The 19,634-nt window shown below is 39.8% G+C and overlaps 1 protein-coding gene across 8 annotated transcripts in view; it reads right to left on the bottom strand.

Moving 5' to 3' along the window:
• CC2D2A (coiled-coil and C2 domain containing 2A) overlaps positions 1-19,634 on the bottom strand; it is a 124,035-nt gene that overhangs the window by 25,530 nt on the left and 78,871 nt on the right. For all 8 annotated transcript variants that reach the window (XM_065597052.1, XM_065597050.1, XM_065597051.1 and 5 more), the window contains 7 exons: positions 16,327-16,419; positions 15,179-15,270; positions 11,535-11,702; positions 5,176-5,281; positions 4,061-4,170; positions 3,814-3,910; positions 375-473 (listed from right to left, as the gene is read on the bottom strand). In XM_065597052.1, coding sequence (XP_065453124.1) covers positions 375-473; positions 3,814-3,910; positions 4,061-4,170; positions 5,176-5,281; positions 11,535-11,702; positions 15,179-15,270; positions 16,327-16,419 — 765 coding nt within the window. The remainder of the gene's footprint in view (positions 1-374; positions 474-3,813; positions 3,911-4,060; positions 4,171-5,175; positions 5,282-11,534; positions 11,703-15,178; positions 15,271-16,326; positions 16,420-19,634) is intronic.

The raw sequence follows: 19,634 nt of genomic DNA on the forward strand, positions 1-19,634 counted from the left end.
CATTTGTGATTGATAGCACACTTCCTGCTGAGACAGTCTGATGGGTTTTTCTGAATGTTTGGTAAGTGTAGAGCTATGGAGTAACTTGATTCTGTATATATCAATCTCACAGATGAACTGCCTCCTGACAGAGAGGGGATGTTCTTGCTTCACCTTGTTTGTTGACATAGGATTGACAGAACTGTAGTATTGTCTTGTCAGGACTTACCTGGTAACTCCCTGGAGATATTAAATGCAAGATAAGACTCCTATACAACAGGTATAGTTAAGAGGTAATGACATCACTGTTGTCAAAACTATAGGAGACAGATCAGATGTTTCACTACAGGCATCTTCCAAACCTATAATTCATACTCCAGTTTACTGATACTTACCCTTGTTTGAAAGTATATGGTAGAAAATGGAATCCGAACACATCCCAGCCAATGTCTCTCAACACGAGTGTGGATTCCACTTCCTCTTTCACGATCATCCTAGAAAAAAATTGCAAAATAGGTATTCTAACAATACAGTGTACACAAATTTACAAGCAGACTTCATTGCCTTTAAGTGTCTTAAACTTTCTCAATGGCTTAATCAAGTTATTAAAATTTCTAATTAGTAATGGATTTTTAAATAAAATTTGTTACGAATACTGGTTAAACTATTAAGATAATAATATTTGTTTCTTGAAGCATCCAAATGTGCTTGACACTGTGCAAACACGAAAGAAGGAATGGCCATTGCTACAATGAGCTTATGTTTTAGGGCCCTAGACTTGCAATGAGCCCTGTGCAAGAGGACCCCTGTGCCAGCACAGAGCTCTATTAACTTTAGGGGGTTGCCTAAGCAAAGCACATTAAGCCCCAGTTCTGTAATGAAAAAGTTTCAATTGTATTAAAAAAGCTTTCTGGACTGAGCAGTTGATAAGATATGTGAATAATAAACCAGAAAAATGGGCAGAGGAGATGACAAGAGATGCTTTGTAGAATTGCGCATTCATGTTCCCTTATATGTAAAATCACAGAATTGCACTTGTCTAGACAGACAAATAACTAGCCCTGTGCGTGTACCTATAAAAGACTTGTAGGTGGATATCAGGATGAACAGGTACAAAGGAGATACAGATCTGGATACGCACACACAACTGTGTTTGCAAAGCGTGTGTGCCAGGGCAGATTTAGCATGGGTCCCTGGGTTCATCAGCACCCACAGAAATAATTAAACGCAGAGTGCCAAACTTGAATGGTGTTGTGACCCCATGTGCTAAGTCACAATGCCACTGACTCAAATTTGACTCAGCCTCACCGTTGACAGTTGGGCCAAACCTGAGCGGCACTGTGACCTTGTGCACCAGGTCACAATACATGGAGCTGGCAGCCTGGCCCAACTCTGCAGGACAAGCGCTGCCGTTGGTGTGAGAGTGAAGGGTGAACTTACACTCAAGCACCCCCCCCTTCCCAGGGCTTCCCCTCTGCACTAGAATAGAATTAGGGTTGCAGTGCCAAGGCACAGGGTGCTGCTGTGGGTGGCCAGTGCCCCCCTTAACTAGAATTCAAAATCATGTCCAAGAAGAGTTTAGTATAGTGCCCCTATTGAATCAGGAGGCTACATCCACCCCGAGTGCATGCATCCTTTTTTAACTGAAGATCAAGCATGTTAATTTTGGCCTTGATTTCCAACTTCTATAGAACAACACATTTTTGCTTATACAAAACCAAGCACAAGTACTGTATATTAAACGGAGACGTATAATTAGCTATATTCACGCGCCCAATTTGTGTGTGCTCATCCAGTGATGTGGACATTTAAATGCCCAGGCCTACTTCAAAAGTGAAAATCTAGCTGTGATGGCGTATGCAAACCCCACATTGGGCTGGAAGGGGTTTAAAGGACAGTATTGGGCCCAAGTAGCCCTGTCTCTCCAACCCTGAAGAGCAAGCTCCAGCTGAAGAAGGGACTGAAAAGGGAGGAACCCAGCTCAGAAGTGGAATGGCTAGGGAGGAGGACAGATCTACCCTGAAAGCTCCTGACAGGGGCACCAGAGAAGCCTCCCTGAGGGATGTGAGACTATATGCTGAGCCTGGTTGGCACTGATGGTATGGCTACCTTTCATTTTTCTTTCCATCTTATCTGGGGCTGAAAGCTGGGAGACAAAAGCAGTGGTACGAAATGACCCAGGAGGGTAACTCAGAGGGCACCCTGGGGGGCCAGATACTGTTGACTCTCCTAGAGCCCTGGGTTGCAGCGTGGTGGAGTGAGTGGGCCCAGGTTCCCCTACCACTGCCTCCACTACAGGAGGGACTCGAGCCACTTGTACTTCTCACCATGCCTCTGAGTAAAGAAGAACCTGGACTGAAAGACTTAGAAAGGGGGGCATTTGGTGCGCTAACCACTAGGCAACCTAACCCACCAAGGACATTATTACATTAGTTCTTAATAAATCTGTATTGAGCTAACATATGGGTTCATGTTGTCATTCAATGATTTCCCTATTAAACATGATCAATATACAAGTAAAAAGATGATATTGGTCCAAATGCCAGCTCTGCAAATTCAGCCTGGGATCTGAAAGTCAAGCTGGGATCCTTCCTTCTCATGCTTCATCCCCTGCAATAAAAGTTTTGCAGACCAAATTCGTCCCTCTGTGACATTTGTGCATTTAATATTTTTTGCCTGAGATTTTTTAAAAGTGCTGAGCATTGGCATCATTCTATTCCCATTGAATTCAACAGTAAAACTCTCACTGATTTAAGTAGAAGCAGAGTTAGGCCACAGCTGAGAGCTTTTGAAAATTCCATCTTAATTACTACTATTATTTGTTATTATTTATCTAGTGCCTAAAAATGAAAGGCACAATGCAAAACAAATAGAAAGACATAGATCCTGTCCCAAAGAACTTGCGATCTAGAATCAGACAAAACACACACACACACAAATCAAACAACAAAGCAACAGATGTGGGTTTGAACAAGTATAACTTTTAATTGGAATTTAGCAAACACTTCTGATAATGAACAAGAAGAAATAAAATCCAGTTTACTCTCCAATTGGCTATGTTGGCTCTACACTGCTACCAGGATTAAAAAGCAGTAAAATCCTCATTTTTGTCACTGAAGTCAGCACATATTATTGACTACACACACAAGCTCAAACCTTAGGCAGCAGAAAACAGACTGAGTACCTGGACTTTGCACAGCACTGCTTTGTTCAGGTGGGGTGACAATACAATGGAACAAGGATCTTACAATCTAGATTGGACGTAATATAGCTAGGAATGACAACAATGGGAAAAGGAAAGGAGCACGGGAGGATGAAGGTTGTAACAGTGAAAGTTCATGACACGAATATGAGAGTATGATATATTACGTCTAATATATTACAGTAGAACCCCTATTTTATGAACTAACTGGGGAGGGAGGAGATCATAAAATCAAAAAGTTCATACAACTGATCATCTCAAAATTACAATAGGTTCAATGTATAGGTTGCATCATGGTGCAGCATGTTGCTTTCTTCTCATCCTTCAAACCACTTCAAAGCAATTTCAAATGCACTGAAGGCATAGGAATGTGAATGGATGTTGACTTATTCTTTATCAACATCGTTTTTGTCATGAGATTTTTTCCCTCCCGTCAGGAAAAATGGTTCAAATAACTGGTTGTTCATAAGACTAGTATTCTATTCTACGATAATTTACATATATATCTTGTTGGTTACTCTTGTGATTATTTTTCCCATACTCAGGAGAAACAGCCATAATATTCAGTGATGTTCTTAATATCAAAGACACTGACTTAAATGTCAAAATGGTCTTTCAGACACCTAGCTCACCTCTAAGACATCATAGAGTACTTCATCAAAAATGTTAATGAACACTTCATCCTTCACTGATTGCAAACTTGTGGTGCTGTAGTCACCATTAGGAGCTCTGTCAAAATAAAATATTAGTGATTTATAAAGAATACAGAAAAACTGTACTATATTAAACTTTACATTCATTTACACACTCAAACAAAAATGTTACTCAAGGACATACTGTGAATCTCAAAACCAATAACTTGTTTTCATTTACTCATACCTAAATGGAAGTTCAAGTTCCTCATTCCAGTTGGGGTTTGGCCCCTCTGCTGTTGTTGTCCTGCAGACTGTTCGCTGAAAAGAAACTTCTACAAAAGGATGGACTAAAGCCTTCAAAATACAATTAAAATGAAAATAAAAATAGACAATAATTTGGCAGAACATTTGTAAATTGTCAATTTTTCAACGTATGTAATAAAATAATATATGAAAGATATGTTCATTTGTTGACTTCTGTGACAAACACAGAATTCTGCATTTCATGGGCTGCTAACATTTTAGGGTGTTGATTTTTGTTTGTAACTCTAATATTCTTGAAAAGAAATATATAGTCAAACTACTGACATGTGTCCACAGTCTTAAATTTCACCTTCAGATTTTTGTGTAGAATTAAGCCTGAATTAAAAAGGATCTATCAGACAGGTTCAAATTTAGCAACAGGCAAAGGATGCTAGTTACCTGAAAAAGCTAATTAAAACAGATTATGTGACCCAATCAGCCCACTGAAAGATGTACATTTGTGTCTTACTATCTGTAATCAAAGAACAAAACTTTTTGATACTATCATGGTTCTCTCTGTATCTGGCCCTTCTTACTACCTATTTCAGTTAAATTAATCTTGGACTAGAAATAACAAAACCCTAATATTATCTTTTTAAAAATGCCAGAAAGAGGAATTTATCTAGTGTCCAAAAGTGTGAAAGGAACCACACAATTTTTTTTTTAAAATCAGGACATTATAGTGTTTCTAAAAAGGGCAACAAATGTAAAATCAAAACAAAAACAGAAGCAAGAACAGTGGGTCTCCATCCTCTCCCTTCAGGATGCTAAATTTGGCTTCCAATTGCCATCGGAAATTTAGTCTCGATTTCAACCTCACTGATAATATGATCTAACCAGTCAATGTTTCTGCTTAGAAGAAAGGGAAACAACCCGGTATGACCAAGTATCAGAGGGGTAGCCGTGTTAATCTGGATCTGTAAAAAACAACAGAGAGTCCTGTGGCACCTTATAGACTAACAGACGTATTGGAGCATAAGCTTTCATGGGTGAATGCCCACTTCGTCAGACGCATGACCAAATTACCATTCAATTTATGTCAATATTATACTGTACCTGGTTGAAAGCCCAATCAATGCTGTGGGTTGGGCTCTGAAGTGATGGAGATGCTGCAAACATCTCATTAAAGGACCTTGAAGATCTGGATGGCTGTTGAAGTTTGCTAGGAAGGAAAATATATAACTGTGACAGAGAACACACAAGAGAAAGTTATTTACCTTATAGTAACTGGAAGTTCTTCAAGATGTGTTATCCCTATGGGGGATCCACGTGTCCAATCAGAGAATTCTTGAAAGCAGTGTCCACAGATCTGCGCATGGACCCTCACTCTCCTCATGCCTCCAACCGAGGAGCTAAAGGGTGGAGTAGACCAACCACCTCTCCAGTTCCTTCTATATCAGGAATCCCACCATGATCTGAAGCAGAAAAGAAGGAGGGCAGGCAGTGGAATACACACAGGGACCACACATCTAATTAAGTAACTTTCTCTTCTCCTTGGAGTGCTGGTCCCTGTGTGTATTCCACTGTGGGTGACTGATGACGAGCAGTACTCAAGTAGGAGGAGAGTGTGAGGATGCAGGCGACAGCCAATTGAAGCACTACCATGCCAAAGGCCGCATCAGTGGAGTTCTGTACTAAAGAATAATGTCTCACAAACGTGCGGAAGGAACTCCATGTGGCTGCTTCGCAAATGTCAAGTACAGGTACTTCTTGAAGTGATTCCATTGATATCACTTGTTCTTTTGTAGAATGAGCTCTCCACCCCATAAAGGGGAGGAAGATTACACAGCTGAAAGAGTAAGATAGAGCACAAGATCTATTTAGAGATTCTCTGAGAGCATTCAGCTTGACCTTGAACTCGTTCTGCTACAGCGATAAACAATCTATGAGGTTTTCTGATTGGCTTTGACCTTTGCAGAAAAAGGGCTAAGGTTCATTTCACAACAAAGGAATGAAGTCTCTTCTCTTCTTCAGATGCATTTAGTTTCATAAAATACACAGGTAAGTGGATTGACTGGTTCAGGTGACTCTCCGAAGCTACTTTGGTGGTGAACTTAGGATGTAAACACAATGAAACTTTGCTTCTATGGAACATGGTGTAAAGTGAATCTACCTTCAGTGCTTCGAGCTCATCCACCCTCCTGGCTCAGGTGATGGCTATCAGAAATGCAATCTTTATGAATAGGAGAGACATGGAACATGTAGCTAGTGGTTTGAAGGGAGGCTTAGTGAGCACCAAAAGAACAAGGGTGAAGTCCCATTGAGGAGTAGGTTTCCTTACTGGCAAAAAAATTCTGTTTAGACACTTCCAGAATCTGGTAGTCAGTGGGTGAGCAAAAATTGAGTAATCGTGTGAAGGTGGGTGGTATGCACTGATTGCTGCCAGATGAATCTGTAAAGAGCTAATTGAAAGACCTGCTGTTTTGAGGGAAAGACGACAGTTCAGAATATGGGCAATATCCAGAGATCTGGGAATCTAAGTTTTTGTTGCGCCCAGACAGAGAAATGTTTCCACTTGGCTAAGTAGCATTATGTAGCGGAATCTTTTCTACTATTAGTAAGGATGTTTTGCACAGCTTCAGAGGATGAATATTCTAGAGTTGATGCCCATCCAAAAACCACACCCTGAGATGGAGTGCTTGAAGGTTAGGAGGCTTGATTCTGCCCTTCCTTCTGGGTCAAGAGACAGGAAAAGGACTGAAAGCTGATCAGCAACTGAGATGATGTGTGTAAGAAACTCAAGAATCAAAACTGTCTGGGCCACTGGGAGCAGCGAGGGGGAAATGAGAATGACTCATGCCTTGTCCTGATTAATTTTCCGTAAAAAGTAGCAGTGCTAAGGAAAGCACAGTTCAGATGGTTTGACCACCGAAGAAGGAGAGCGTCGTCCTGAAAGTGGCATCCTAGGGCTCCTCTGGAGTAGTATATGTTGCACTCTCTGTTCATTTGAGAGGTGAACATGTCACTTGTGGGGGTTCCTCATAGAGCAAAAATACTGTTTACCATGGAGTTGTGTAACTCCTCACTTGTGATCAACAGCAAGGCACATTTGATTCCCTGGAAGGCAAACTGCCAACAGGGTGATTTGATTGCTGATGCACTAATTCCATGAAGTGACTGCTTCTGAACACAGGGGAACGGGTCTTGCTTCTCCCTGCTTGTTAATGTAAAAGACTGTTATCATATTGTCTGACATTATGAGGACATGATGACCTTGTATAAACTGGAGAAAGGCTTTGCAAGCCTCTCAGACTGGCTGTAATTCCAGAACGTTGATATGCATTCTGGTCTCTCAGGATGTCTAAGAGCCCTGTGCTGTGCAGCTGTCCATATGAGCTCCCCAGCCTAAAAGGGAGGCATCTGTAATGATCATCCTGTCTGGTTAGGGGGAAAGGAAGGGAATGCCCATCCATACCTAGCAGGGGATTCTTCCACCATAGTAGAGATGACATTACTTTGATCGAAACAGTGACTATGGTGTTCATGGTGAAAACACTGTTTGATGCCATGCTTGCAGGCAAAGATGGAGTCTGGTGAATGGTGTGACATAAGTACATGAAGCCATATACCCCAGGAGAGAAAGACAAGTTCTGATTGGTGTTTGTGGGTTGTTCATGACCTGATCTGTGAGGTCATTTACCACCTGGAACCTGTCCATTGGCACACAAGCCCTTGCCATGACAGAATTTAAGGACTCTCCAATGAAGTCTAAAGTCTGCACTGGAGTGAGAACAGACTTTTACGAGTTTATGCTGATCCCTAGGGAAGATGAATTGAAGCACTGACGAAGTAGACTCTTAGGATTCTTGATGTGCTTCGCAACGAGAAGCCAGTCTTTGAGATGGGGAAGACAATGAAACCATGATGCCCGATGTTACCGAAAAGACCTTGGTAAAGACCCTGGGGGCAGAAGCAAGGCTGAATGGGAGCTCTCTGTATTGAAAATGGTTGGAGCCCACTATGAATATGAGAAAACATCTGTGAGTGGTGTAAATGTCCACGTGAAAGTACATGTCCTTCATACTGAGAGCTGTAAACCACAAGCCCTTTTCCAGGGATGGGATTATAGATACCAACGTGACCATGCAAAATTTCAGTTTGTGAATAAAGCAGTTGAGATGGCGGAGATCACTGGTCCCAGCACATGTCCTTGGGGGACCCCGCTATTTACCTCTCTTCACTGTGAAAACTGAACATTTATTCCTACCCTTCCTTCCTTTTCCATGGGGTCAGAAAAAAGCTCTGACTGTCCTCTCAGAGAGGAGGGGTTGATTGACTCCCTACCAGATCTTGTCGACTCTACAGGTTAATACAGGTCCCATGGTCCCCAGTATGGCCAGTAAGAGAGGTCAAAAGGTGGTTGTGGAAGTCCCCATGGCATAGCATACCAAAAGTTCCAATACAGGTGCTGAGGTGGAGGTTGATTCCAGCCAGGTCCGGGTCCACTGTCTGGAAAGTTATGCCTCAGAGGAGGAAACATCAGTTCATCAGGTCGTTCAGAGTCTCCTCACAAAGAAAATGTTGATTCCCTATTCGTCAGTGGTACTGATGGCTCCCTGGAGGGAAGCCACGGCTGGAGATGGAAGGGGAGACAGACTCCTCCCATAATATGCACCTCCTGTGTTGGAGACTGGGGATCCAGGAGAGCAAAAATGTCATCAGGAAGGGGTGTAAGCCTTTGCTTTCACAAGAGTGGAAAGGGATCCTGTACACCTGAACTGATGGAGCCAGAGTAGTTACAGTTTGTGCCACAGTTGAGTGAGGCAGAGCTGTACTGTTGGTGGTTGATGTGCTTGATGGTTGCCTTTTATCGGTGCCATCAGTTCCCATTAAGGCTCAGTTCGTACTGGAGGTACTGTTGCCACAAGACAGCAGTCTGGTACCAATGGAGCCATGAACTCATAGGCCTTCATGTCATGACACTGAGACTTAGGGCATTCTAAGCCCTCAAGGGCTGTGCAGGAAAAGTCGATGTAGGCAGAATTGTATCTAACTTTTTTGAAGCTTGGATGTTTACGGGAATGGTCTCTGCCCTCCCAACAAGACTCTGATGCAGGATCTGTGAGAATAGATTCCCTCTCTCCTAAGTCAGACCTCGTGGAAGAAGGCACACTCCTTGCTGAGCACAGCATGGTCTCATGGCCTGGGTCTGACTAAGGCCTCAGCTTTCTCCAGTGAATGCTTGGTAAGGCAAAGTTCCCACTCATCGGTATGGAAAGAATGGTAGATACTGCACTTTGCCACAAAGTGAGCTTCCCCAAGGCAGTACAGTCAGCACTGATGCTCACTGCTGACTGAGAAGGAGTGTTGGCAAGAAGCACAGATTTTGAAGTCCAGTCCCAGTAAAGAGGGAAAGAGGGGAGCCAGTGAATACCCTGGGAGGGTAATCTAACTATTGAACTATAAAATTTAGCTAAAAACTATAGGGTAAAATCCTAAAACTATTTATAAAAAACATCTACATATGTATTTACAGATTGAAGAATAAAGGAAGACAAAGCTCCAGACACTGGAGATTCTGACCCAGGCCACCTGGCCATAAGAAGGAAATGGAGAGGCAGTTGGTCCGCTCTGCCCTTTATCTCTTTGGTCAGGTGCACGAGGACAGCGAAAGCACATGCATGGACCTTGCTTTCAAGAATTCTCTGACTCCGGGCGCATGGAGCACATGTGTACACAGTGGACTACAGATAGGGACCAGGACTCAAATAACTACTGAATATTAATCCTCACTTCATTAAATATGTAGTTAGCTGTACAGAACTTGTTTTTACTCTAAAAATATTTTTGACATCTTCTCAAACTTTTACGATATCATAATCTGAAAGTTATACTTTACATTTATTCCTCAAAGTGAATTTATTTATGAAAGGCCAATAAAACATATAAGTTATGGTAAGTAGGTAGAGTAGCAGAGGGGCCCAATTCCGCATGTTCAATAACTGACTATCACTAATTAGCTCTGGGAGCAGTTCAAAAATGTAGTCTTACTTGGAAATTGCTCCTGTTTATGAGAGAGAGTTTTTCAAGTTTTGAAGCATAATCTAAGGCTTGCTGTTCAGTCAGACTTTTGAGCGAGCATTATTTTGCTTTTGTTTTACGTTCAGATTAGTTGGATCAAATGTCTTAAGCCTACAATTATTACGAAGAAAAAGACTGTTTATAAGTTAGTTTTGAGTTGTGTTCTGTTTTCACTAATTAAGTGTAGAGTGGAAAGGTATGTTTGTTATAAAAGCCCCATAAAATAAGAAAAATAATACAATGCATTCTTACAAGATTTGAGGTGATATTTAAGCAAGTGTATCTGAAGGTAGGATTGAGCTTCAAAATTAGTACAGTGGAACTACATTAGGTTAATTCCACTGGTTAATGCTTTGCCAATTAAAATGCTTAAAATGAATACATGAAGGTAGAAGAGCAAGAGCTAATATGAAAGATATACAGTAGAACTTTGATTCTACAAAGACCGATTTCATGAACAATCGGTTATACAAACCATTCTTACCGAGGAGTGGGAGTCAGGGGAAACCACATAACAAAAGTGATGTTAATGAACAAGTCGACATCCCTTCATATTCTGATGTCTTCAATGTACTGGAAATTGCTTTGCAGTAGTTTGAAGGACAAGAAAAAAGAGACACAGTGCACCATACTACAATTTATGCACCTTACCTACCGTGATTTAGAGATGATAAATTTTATGAACTTTTTGTTTTATGAACTTCTTAATCTCCAATTAGTTTGTAACACTGGGGTTCCACTGTGCATAAAATAACTATTGGTTTGTAGAAAATACTATTTGGAATCTCTTTTATTACATCTAATCTATCTACTCTTATTTAATATAAGTACAAGGGATATAGTATAAGTACTGGATATAATTAAAAGACATGATATTCATAAGTGTTTTAGAGATAGCATGTCTGATATTACCTGTCTGTTTATATTCTCAAAAATCTCAAATTATCTTCCAATTATTTTTTCTCAGATAGCCTAATATGCACAATAAACCAGTGATTTTAGCAGGCACTACTAGATGAAAACATAATTCTAAGGAACTTGCAAAACAGCAATACTTGTACTATTAAACAACATAATCGATCAATTTGTAAATTTATCTCTTTGTGTTATTATCATGAGGATAAAAACAATCATTTCATTTAATACACATAAAGCCAAATTTTCAGAACTGGCCACTTAACTGTGCTAAAAAAATTTCCTTACACATGCATCTGTACTCCAAAACCAGCGATTTAAACACACAGCTTTTGCATGCAAATTTCACAAAAGCAATTTATATAGCCGATTTTGAAAATGTAGCCTCCAGTATGAAAAAGATTTTTAAAAAGGCAATTGAAGAGCTACTAGAAAGAGAAAGAACATTTCCAACTAGAAGTCTTTTAAAGGGTTCATACCTTAAAATAGGTTTTCTCACTGGGATATCATAAGCTCTAATGATGTTCACTAAAAGATTTATGTCTCCATCTGATAGATTCTGTGCTGTAATTTTCTTCCTCTCCTTTCTTCTTGGCTTTAGTGGTCGCTTTGGCTCCGCCAGTTTAAAAAGACTGAGTCCTAAATTACTAGAAATCATAAGAAAGAGTTTTAGTCTTTTCTACACAGGATCCAGAGTTCTAATTCTCCCTTGACACATACACAAAACTACGCACTTAAAAGAAAGAGAAATATATACTCTTGGTGTCATTTATTGTGAAATATGTTAATTGTTTATTAGCACAGAAATGGCATTTTGTATTTTATAAATTTTAAATGAAATATACAGAAGAATCATATCATAACTAAGTGAGAATATGAAATAAAATTAATTTAAAAACTTCAATACGGATCTAACATACTATAATTATATAAACAAGATGCCTATTAGGTGACATTATCCAATGTATGTAATACACCAAAAAAATCTAAGCCCAGAACTATCTACGACAAACAGCAGGCTACAAAGGGGAAACAGAAATTAATGTACCATGACATACCCTGGGTCATCAGAACTTATAACACAAGGCAAAGCAGAATAAAAAGAAAAACAGGAAAAGAATAAAAACAGATGTGTGCAAAAACATACATGAATGATCCTAACTGTACAAACATATTTTGAATTATAGAAAGCATTCCAGAACCAATTTTAAAAAGCAACTGCTAGCCAAGGTCAACTTCTCATTATGTGCAACTACGAAAGTGCATTATTCTTGTAAAAACAGTATAAAAAGGTGAATTACTTTTTTTAAATAGGAAAATTCACTAAACATATTTTAATAGATTTCCCATGTTCCAGAGTATTGTGCATATTTTAAATCTATTAATAATATAATCTGATTAGCAAACAATGCTCAGTACAAGTCAGTATTAATCATGTGGAAATCAGTATCAGTCAAGCTAATTTCATTTTAAACGAACTGGGAAATTAACTATAAATGTTATTTCTCATTCTGCAACATGAAAATACTGAACCAAAAAAATTGTTTCTTTGTTGAAAAGCAGCAAGTCTCTGTTTTGCCAGCAGATGGGACTATTTAGGTTTATATTGTTGAATCAAAATAATATCTTAAGGACACAATGGTGCAGTAAACAAAGTTTACTAGTAGCAAAGAAATGCAATTCTCATTCATTATCTATCTGCTTAAACAGATTTAAAACAAACAAATGCTAGTTAATGTCATTTATGTGTTGGTGATGCAGAGTAAGGGCTTGTCTACACTACCACGCGGGGTCGATCTAAGATACGCAACTTCAGCTACGTGAATACTGTAGCTGAAATCAACGTACTTAGATCTACTTACCGCGGAGCCTTCACGGCGGTAAGTCGACAGCTGACGCTCTCCCATCGACTCCACTTGTGCTTCTCGTTCTGGTGGAGTACCGGAGTCGATGGGAGAGCGCTCAGCGGTCAATTTATCTAGTGTCTATACTAGACGCAATAAATTGACCCCCACTGGGTCGATCGCTGCCCGCCGATCCGCCAGGTAGTATAGACAAGCCCAAAGACTTGAAATACAGGAGGCATGGAAACATAGTACATAAAGTCAGAGTCACAAAACAACAACAAACAAATACATACATAATAGTCTGGCAAGAAAAGAGAAGAGATTTCAAAGACAAAAATATGTTTGAGCAGAAGTAAAGAGACATATGGGAAGTGCCCAGCAGCAAGGTGTCGACATATATGTAAGGCACAGGGTAACAAAAATGCACTTTTTAAATGTATTTCATGCTATTTGCAGGGCATCTCCTTGTGTCTTTTCTCAAATCTATCCATCCACATCCTCTTCCACAACTCTCTTTTCCCTCTGATCTCTTCGCTCTTTTCTCAAGATGTCTTAGAATTGTGCAGCAAGAAAGGTTAGAAGTCTAAACAGCAACTTTTTCAGGATCAGTTTTTTACTTGTTTGTGTTTCAAACTTTAAGTCCAAGATCAAGATCATAACAACATTATGTAAACTTACATTTATACCTCCTTTCATCAAGAAAGGACTCAGTATCTTTATTTATATATGCACATTTAGATGCCTATTTATTATTGTTTTTCAAGCACATTACAACATTGCTAGGTGCCTCACAAAATAAATAAAAACCAGGCCCTAGGCCCAAAGAGCATATCATGTAAATTAAACATGACAGAATATGTGAGGATCCTAACTTAATTAAAGGGGGCTGAAGTAGACAGGAAACATGTGGGGGACAATGCTAACATGGGTGTGGTATTTCTTTTGGTTTATTTAGTTTTTTGTTACCTTTCTTTCCCCTGCACATTTCTTGTAGATATGAGGGCTGAAGTGACTTTTTAGGAGGGAACTAAAGAAGATGAGGAATGTTGCAATGAACAGGGCTGGGGAGGGCATTCTAAGCATTGGGATCAGCACAGATAAAGAGAGTGAGATGATCTTAGGGAAGGAGATGAAAGGAGCACCAAGGCTGACATTAGTGGTGGAGTGGACAGGGTAGTGAGATGTGCATAGCATACTCTAGGAAGCCATTAAAAGAATACCAAAATTATATAGATATAGTATACACATTTACTTATCCATACATACTCAGATATACATTTTATATATGTTCCCACAGATACATACACACATATTATAGGAACTATTTCATCCATCAGCACAGTAAAGCTACATCTGAATGAAACATGGCAGCTGTTCAATACTTCACAGCAAAATCACAGACCAGTGTACAACAGGAAGTAAATAACATAATATCCAGCAGAAACTACACTGGGATTGAAAATGTCTACTCTGCAAATCATCAGGATTGTGTTTTTATATTTATAGCTTTCCTGTTAGAAGGAAAGACAAGTAATTACTAACACCTCCTATACACACACACACACACACACACACACACACACACACAGAGATGCAATATGAAGCAAGCCAAGCCTCCTAGAATCTGGGAGAGGTAAAGAGCAGAATTCATTTTGATAGCTTCTATGGAAAATATTAAGTGAATCCTATTTACTGTATTTAGCAATTAGAAACTATGGTGATGATACTCAACCAATTCCCATGATATAGATAAACAGATTTAAGTTTAATCTGAAACAATGCAATTGCAGCCTCACAGTCTCCCCTGGCACCATGCTGAGACATTTGCTCAGCACTGATTCAGTGGGAAGAATGCTGACTATTGACCCACCAAAGCCACCACATTTGGGTCTTACTTGGAGTCAGTCATTCAAGTACATTCTAAGCTGGACTCTCCTTAAGCTTATGAGGTCAGATGTTATCAGAGACTGAAGTAATATGGCAGCATATAAATAAGGGTTACTGTGAATGAATACTTCTGCTGAAAATAGCATATTACATTAAAACATTTATGATGCAGTTTTCTTGCAGTTATTTAAACACTTGTGTATTTTGGCACAGATGAGCATAGTCCTTACAGAATAATATAGCATTATGCTAAATTTAAAACATTAGTAAACATGGAGTACAACACTAAATTTTTGTGGTAAAGAAATAATTATGAGCTTAGAAACAAGGATAATTTAAAATTAGTTATTTAAATTATTTTAGATATGATAAAAACTTTTTTCCCTTACCCAAGACTAGGAACCTCCTCTTCATTTACCAGGTCAGAGAGAAGGAAATGGTGCTTTGCTGTTAGAAACCGGTTTATCACTGATTCTCTAACCTGGAAACATAACCAATTGTATGTAATATCCAAATTCACTGAAAATACATGTGGTTCAATTTACTAAAAAAAAGAGTTATTTTTCTTAACCCCCCATCATAAAAAAAAGGGGCATGTTCATGGATTCTTGAGTCCCTTTCCATAGATACTTCCTCAGCACAAAATACTACTAAGAGTAATTGACTCCTCTAGAAGCAGTCTCGGCAGTTGTCCCAGACTAAAGAGCCTGGGTCAAAGATCAGTACACCTGGTAAAGGGAAATGGAAAAAATAAGAGAGTAATTTTCTGAACACGCACCCTTTCTCTTTCCAGATTCCAGTGGAGAAGAGTCCACACTACGAACTCAACATAACTGGCACTAATTGACAATTTTTTTGGATACCTTAACAAAGAGTCACAGTGAGGGTTGAAACACATTGATGAAACAGTGTGAAGAAGCTTGCACTCCTCCTAACTATACTATATCAATTCTGTGGCTAAATAGAGCACTTCAGATTCCAGGACTGTCAATGAGGCCCTTTTTCAAGCACTATATTTGCAAGAAAATATATAGTTTAGGGCTATTGATTAATCGCAGTTAACTCATGCGATTAACTAAAAAAAATTAATTGCAATTAAAAAAATTAATCATGATTAATCACAGTTTTAATTGCACTGTTAAACAATAGAATACCAATTGATATTTATTAAATATTTTGGATGTTTTTGTGCATTTTTAAATATATTTATTTCAATTACAACACAGAATACAAAGTGTACAGTGCTCACTTTATATTATTATTTTTATTACAATATTTGCATATTGTAAAAATGATAAAAAAAAGAAACAGTATTTTTCAATTCACCTCATACAAGTACTGTAGTTTAATCTCTTTATCATGAAAGTGCAACTTACAAATGTAGATTTTTTTTGTGTTACATAACTGCACTCAAGAACAAAACAACGTAAAACTTTAGCGCCTACAAGTCCACTCAGTCCTGTTTCTTGTTAAGCCAATCGCTAAGACAAACAAACTAGTAAGAAAGATCAATACTGACTCTTTTTGCATTTCTCACCTTCTGGAGATACTTGGCAACTAAAGCTCTGTGTGCATCTAGGTGATCTTTGCTGTCAATTACATCCCTCTCACGGAGCCTTTTCTCATAGTTCTAAGGGTAAATACAAAAATTAAGTTTGTGATTTGATGTCCCTTCTAGTGTTTTATGTCACATAAGGAAATAGTAATCAATGTATTAATATAAACATATAGGATCAAAGTAAACCAATGTAAATGTTAGACGTTAGGAGGTACTTTTTTAATGCAGTATGTAGCAATTCAGTTGCACATCCCAGTAATATAGACAGCAGTCATGTGGCTTAAACTACAACACATAGCTTTCAAAATTTCCTTTTATCCTTTCCTTTATAGGACTGAACTTTGATTTTTTTTTGGTGTGAACTAATATTTCATACGAAGTGGAAAAATGTAGTTGTGGGTTTTGTCTGTATTGCCAGGTTTGGCAGCTACAGTAGGGAGGGCCCTGTATCATCACATAGGAGAGGCACTGGGCCTTCCTGGGAAGAAGGGCACAAGCCAAATGTATTCAAAGTTTTATTATGTATTACAGTCAAAGGAGTTTCTGTAGAACCTACAGACTGCAAGGAACCACTGGTTGCAATTTTTTTTTAGATTAATTATTCAGACTTTTTATTCTGTTTTTGAAAAATTAATAAACATAGCAATAGGGAAAGAAAGAAATACACAAAATGGAATGAAGGCCTAATAAAACATTTGTGATGTACAGAATCAGGGAAATGTAGAAATGAAGGTTACTCACCCGCAAGATGGACTCTGCATAACACGCATGGGGATGTACTAATGGTGCAGCTGACAGTGGGTTATTTCATAGCAGTGTCTGTCAGATCATTCTGACACCCCTCCTGTCCCTCTCCTTCCTGTACATTCCAAGAGCAAGGGTATAAAAGGGGACTTGATGCTCCAGGTGCCTCAATTCCTTCCACAGCATCTTCAGGTCCAAAATTGTAATCAGGACTCTGAGGAAGCTGGGAAGGTGGGCGGAGAATGAAAGTCCATCTCAGAGAATATTGGCTACAAGTAAGTAACCTTCATTTTGCACTTCCCAATCATGGGATAGTTTGATAAGCAGTGCTGTCATCTGAAGAGGGTGGGACATGGTGTCCTAATTAACTCAACTGGGATGCTAGATATAGTGCATAATGTTTTGTAAATGTGTGAACAGAGCTCCATTTAACAGCTCTGCAAATTTCTACAATGGGAATACACCTAAGGCATGCCAAGGGGGCCACTGTGACAGATGTTATGAACACATTGAATATTCAAAGACTATTATATTTACTTTATGATATACATATCACTATGGGCTAACTCATGGTTGTATTCCTGGTTCCAGGCGGAGTTACAGGGCTTTTAGCAGGAGCTAAAATAACTAGGGGGTAAATAATGCAAATCCCTAAGGCAAGTAAAAAGCCTGGGAAAGTTTTGCCCCCTGGGGGTAATTGCATATATTGTTTGACCTGGTTTAAGAGGCCTGGCAAACACAGAACTATAAACTGTCTAAAGTGGTCGGCCTGATTTAGGGAGAATGGTCATTTTCACCCGTCCAAAGAACTGACATGAAACTGTGACCAAGAGATACAGACACTGTGGAAAGGGCCAGAAGAACTTTAATCCTACCAGCATCCCCATGTGGAAGATGGGTAACTACCTTGTAAGAGAAGGTTACTCACCCTGTGCAGTAACAGAGGTTCTTTGAGATGGCTGTCCCTGTGGGATTAATCTGCATTCCTGCGCCTGCAATTGGAGAGTTTCAGTAGCAGCGCCTGGTTGATTCGCACAGGCACTGTCCCCGTCTCATGCCTCCTCTGGCGGTTACATAGTGCTGTGTGCCCAAACCCCCCTCAGTTCCTTCTCTATCGCAGAGTCCCTAGCAGGAAACTCTGAAGTAGAGGGGAGGAAGGAGGATAGTGGTGCACCCACAGGAACAACCATCTCGAATAACCTCAATTACTGCACAAAGTAGCTTATTGCTCTTCTTCGAGGAGTGTCACTGTGAGTGTTCCACTTTAGGTGGCTGTAGAGCAGTCCCCTTCATCAGACAGAAGGGGCTTCGCATGGCCAGCTCCAGGCACCAGCGAAGAAAGCAGGTGCTTGGAGCGGCCAATGGAAAGGGGCGGTACGTCCAGGTCTTCGGCGGCGGGTCCCTCAGTCCCTCTCGGAGCGAAGGACCTGCCGCCGAATTGCCACCGAAGAATGAAGCGGCGCAGTAGAGCTGCCGCCGCTGCTGCCAAAGTGCCGTATCTTTTTTTTTTCCGCTTCGCCGCTTGGGGCGGCAAAATATCTGGAGCTGGCCCTGGGGCTTCGGTGTTGTATTCGTGGCAGATGATAAAACTGTGAGTCCAAGCAGAGCGTCTGATGTCAAGTCCTGCTGTATTGCATGGTGCTCTGTGAACATGTGGACTGACGCCCAGATTGCAGCTTTGCAGATGTCCATGATGGGTACATTGTTGAGAAAGACTATTGATGTAGAAAGTGATCTGGTGGAGTGCGTGCAGGTCCCCATTGGGGTTGTAGTTATTGTTGATGGTAGCAAAGGTCAATGCACCCAGAGATCCATTTTGAGTTCCTTTGCTTGGATATGGCGGCTCCTCTAGATCTTTCCGTGATAGAAAGAAATAACTTTGGTGACTTTCTGAAGGGTTTAGTCCTCTGAATGTAAAATGCTAGTACCCTTCTGACGTCCAGGGTGTGAAACATCATTTCTCGTCTGTTCCCATGAGGTTTTGGGAAGAACGATGGGAGATGAATGGGCTGGTTCAAGTGGAACAAGAAAGCTATTTTAGGTAAAAATTTTGGATGTGGTCTTAGAATAACTTTGTTGTTGAAGAATATTGTGTGTAGGGGAGTGCCATTAGAGCCCCAAGTTCACCAAATCATCATGTGGATGTGATAGTAATGAAAAAGGACACCTTCATCGACAGATGGAAAAGTGAACACATCATCAAGGGCTCAAAGGGAGCCTAGTAAGGCATCATAGCACTAGATTAAGGTCCCATGGTGGAGTAGGGACTTATATTTCAGGATAAAGGTTACGAATACCTATGAGAAATCGTTTAGTGGGAGGCTAGGCAAAGACTGAGAACTCGTCAACTTTGTGATGGAAAGCTATGATTGACATGAGGTGTACCTTGATCAAGCACATTGGCAGATCCAATTTCTTAAATTCTAGTATATAATCTAATACCATTGGTAAAGGAGAGGTCTATTGTGGCACTATATGTGGAATCTCTTTTGTGCAGGTAAGTATATCGTTTAGTAGACCATTTGCAGTTTAATAGTATGGTC

This window comes from Chrysemys picta, chromosome 5 (genome assembly GCF_011386835.1).
Source record: "Chrysemys picta bellii isolate R12L10 chromosome 5, ASM1138683v2, whole genome shotgun sequence".
NCBI classification, from domain to species: Eukaryota; Metazoa; Chordata; order Testudines; family Emydidae; genus Chrysemys; species Chrysemys picta.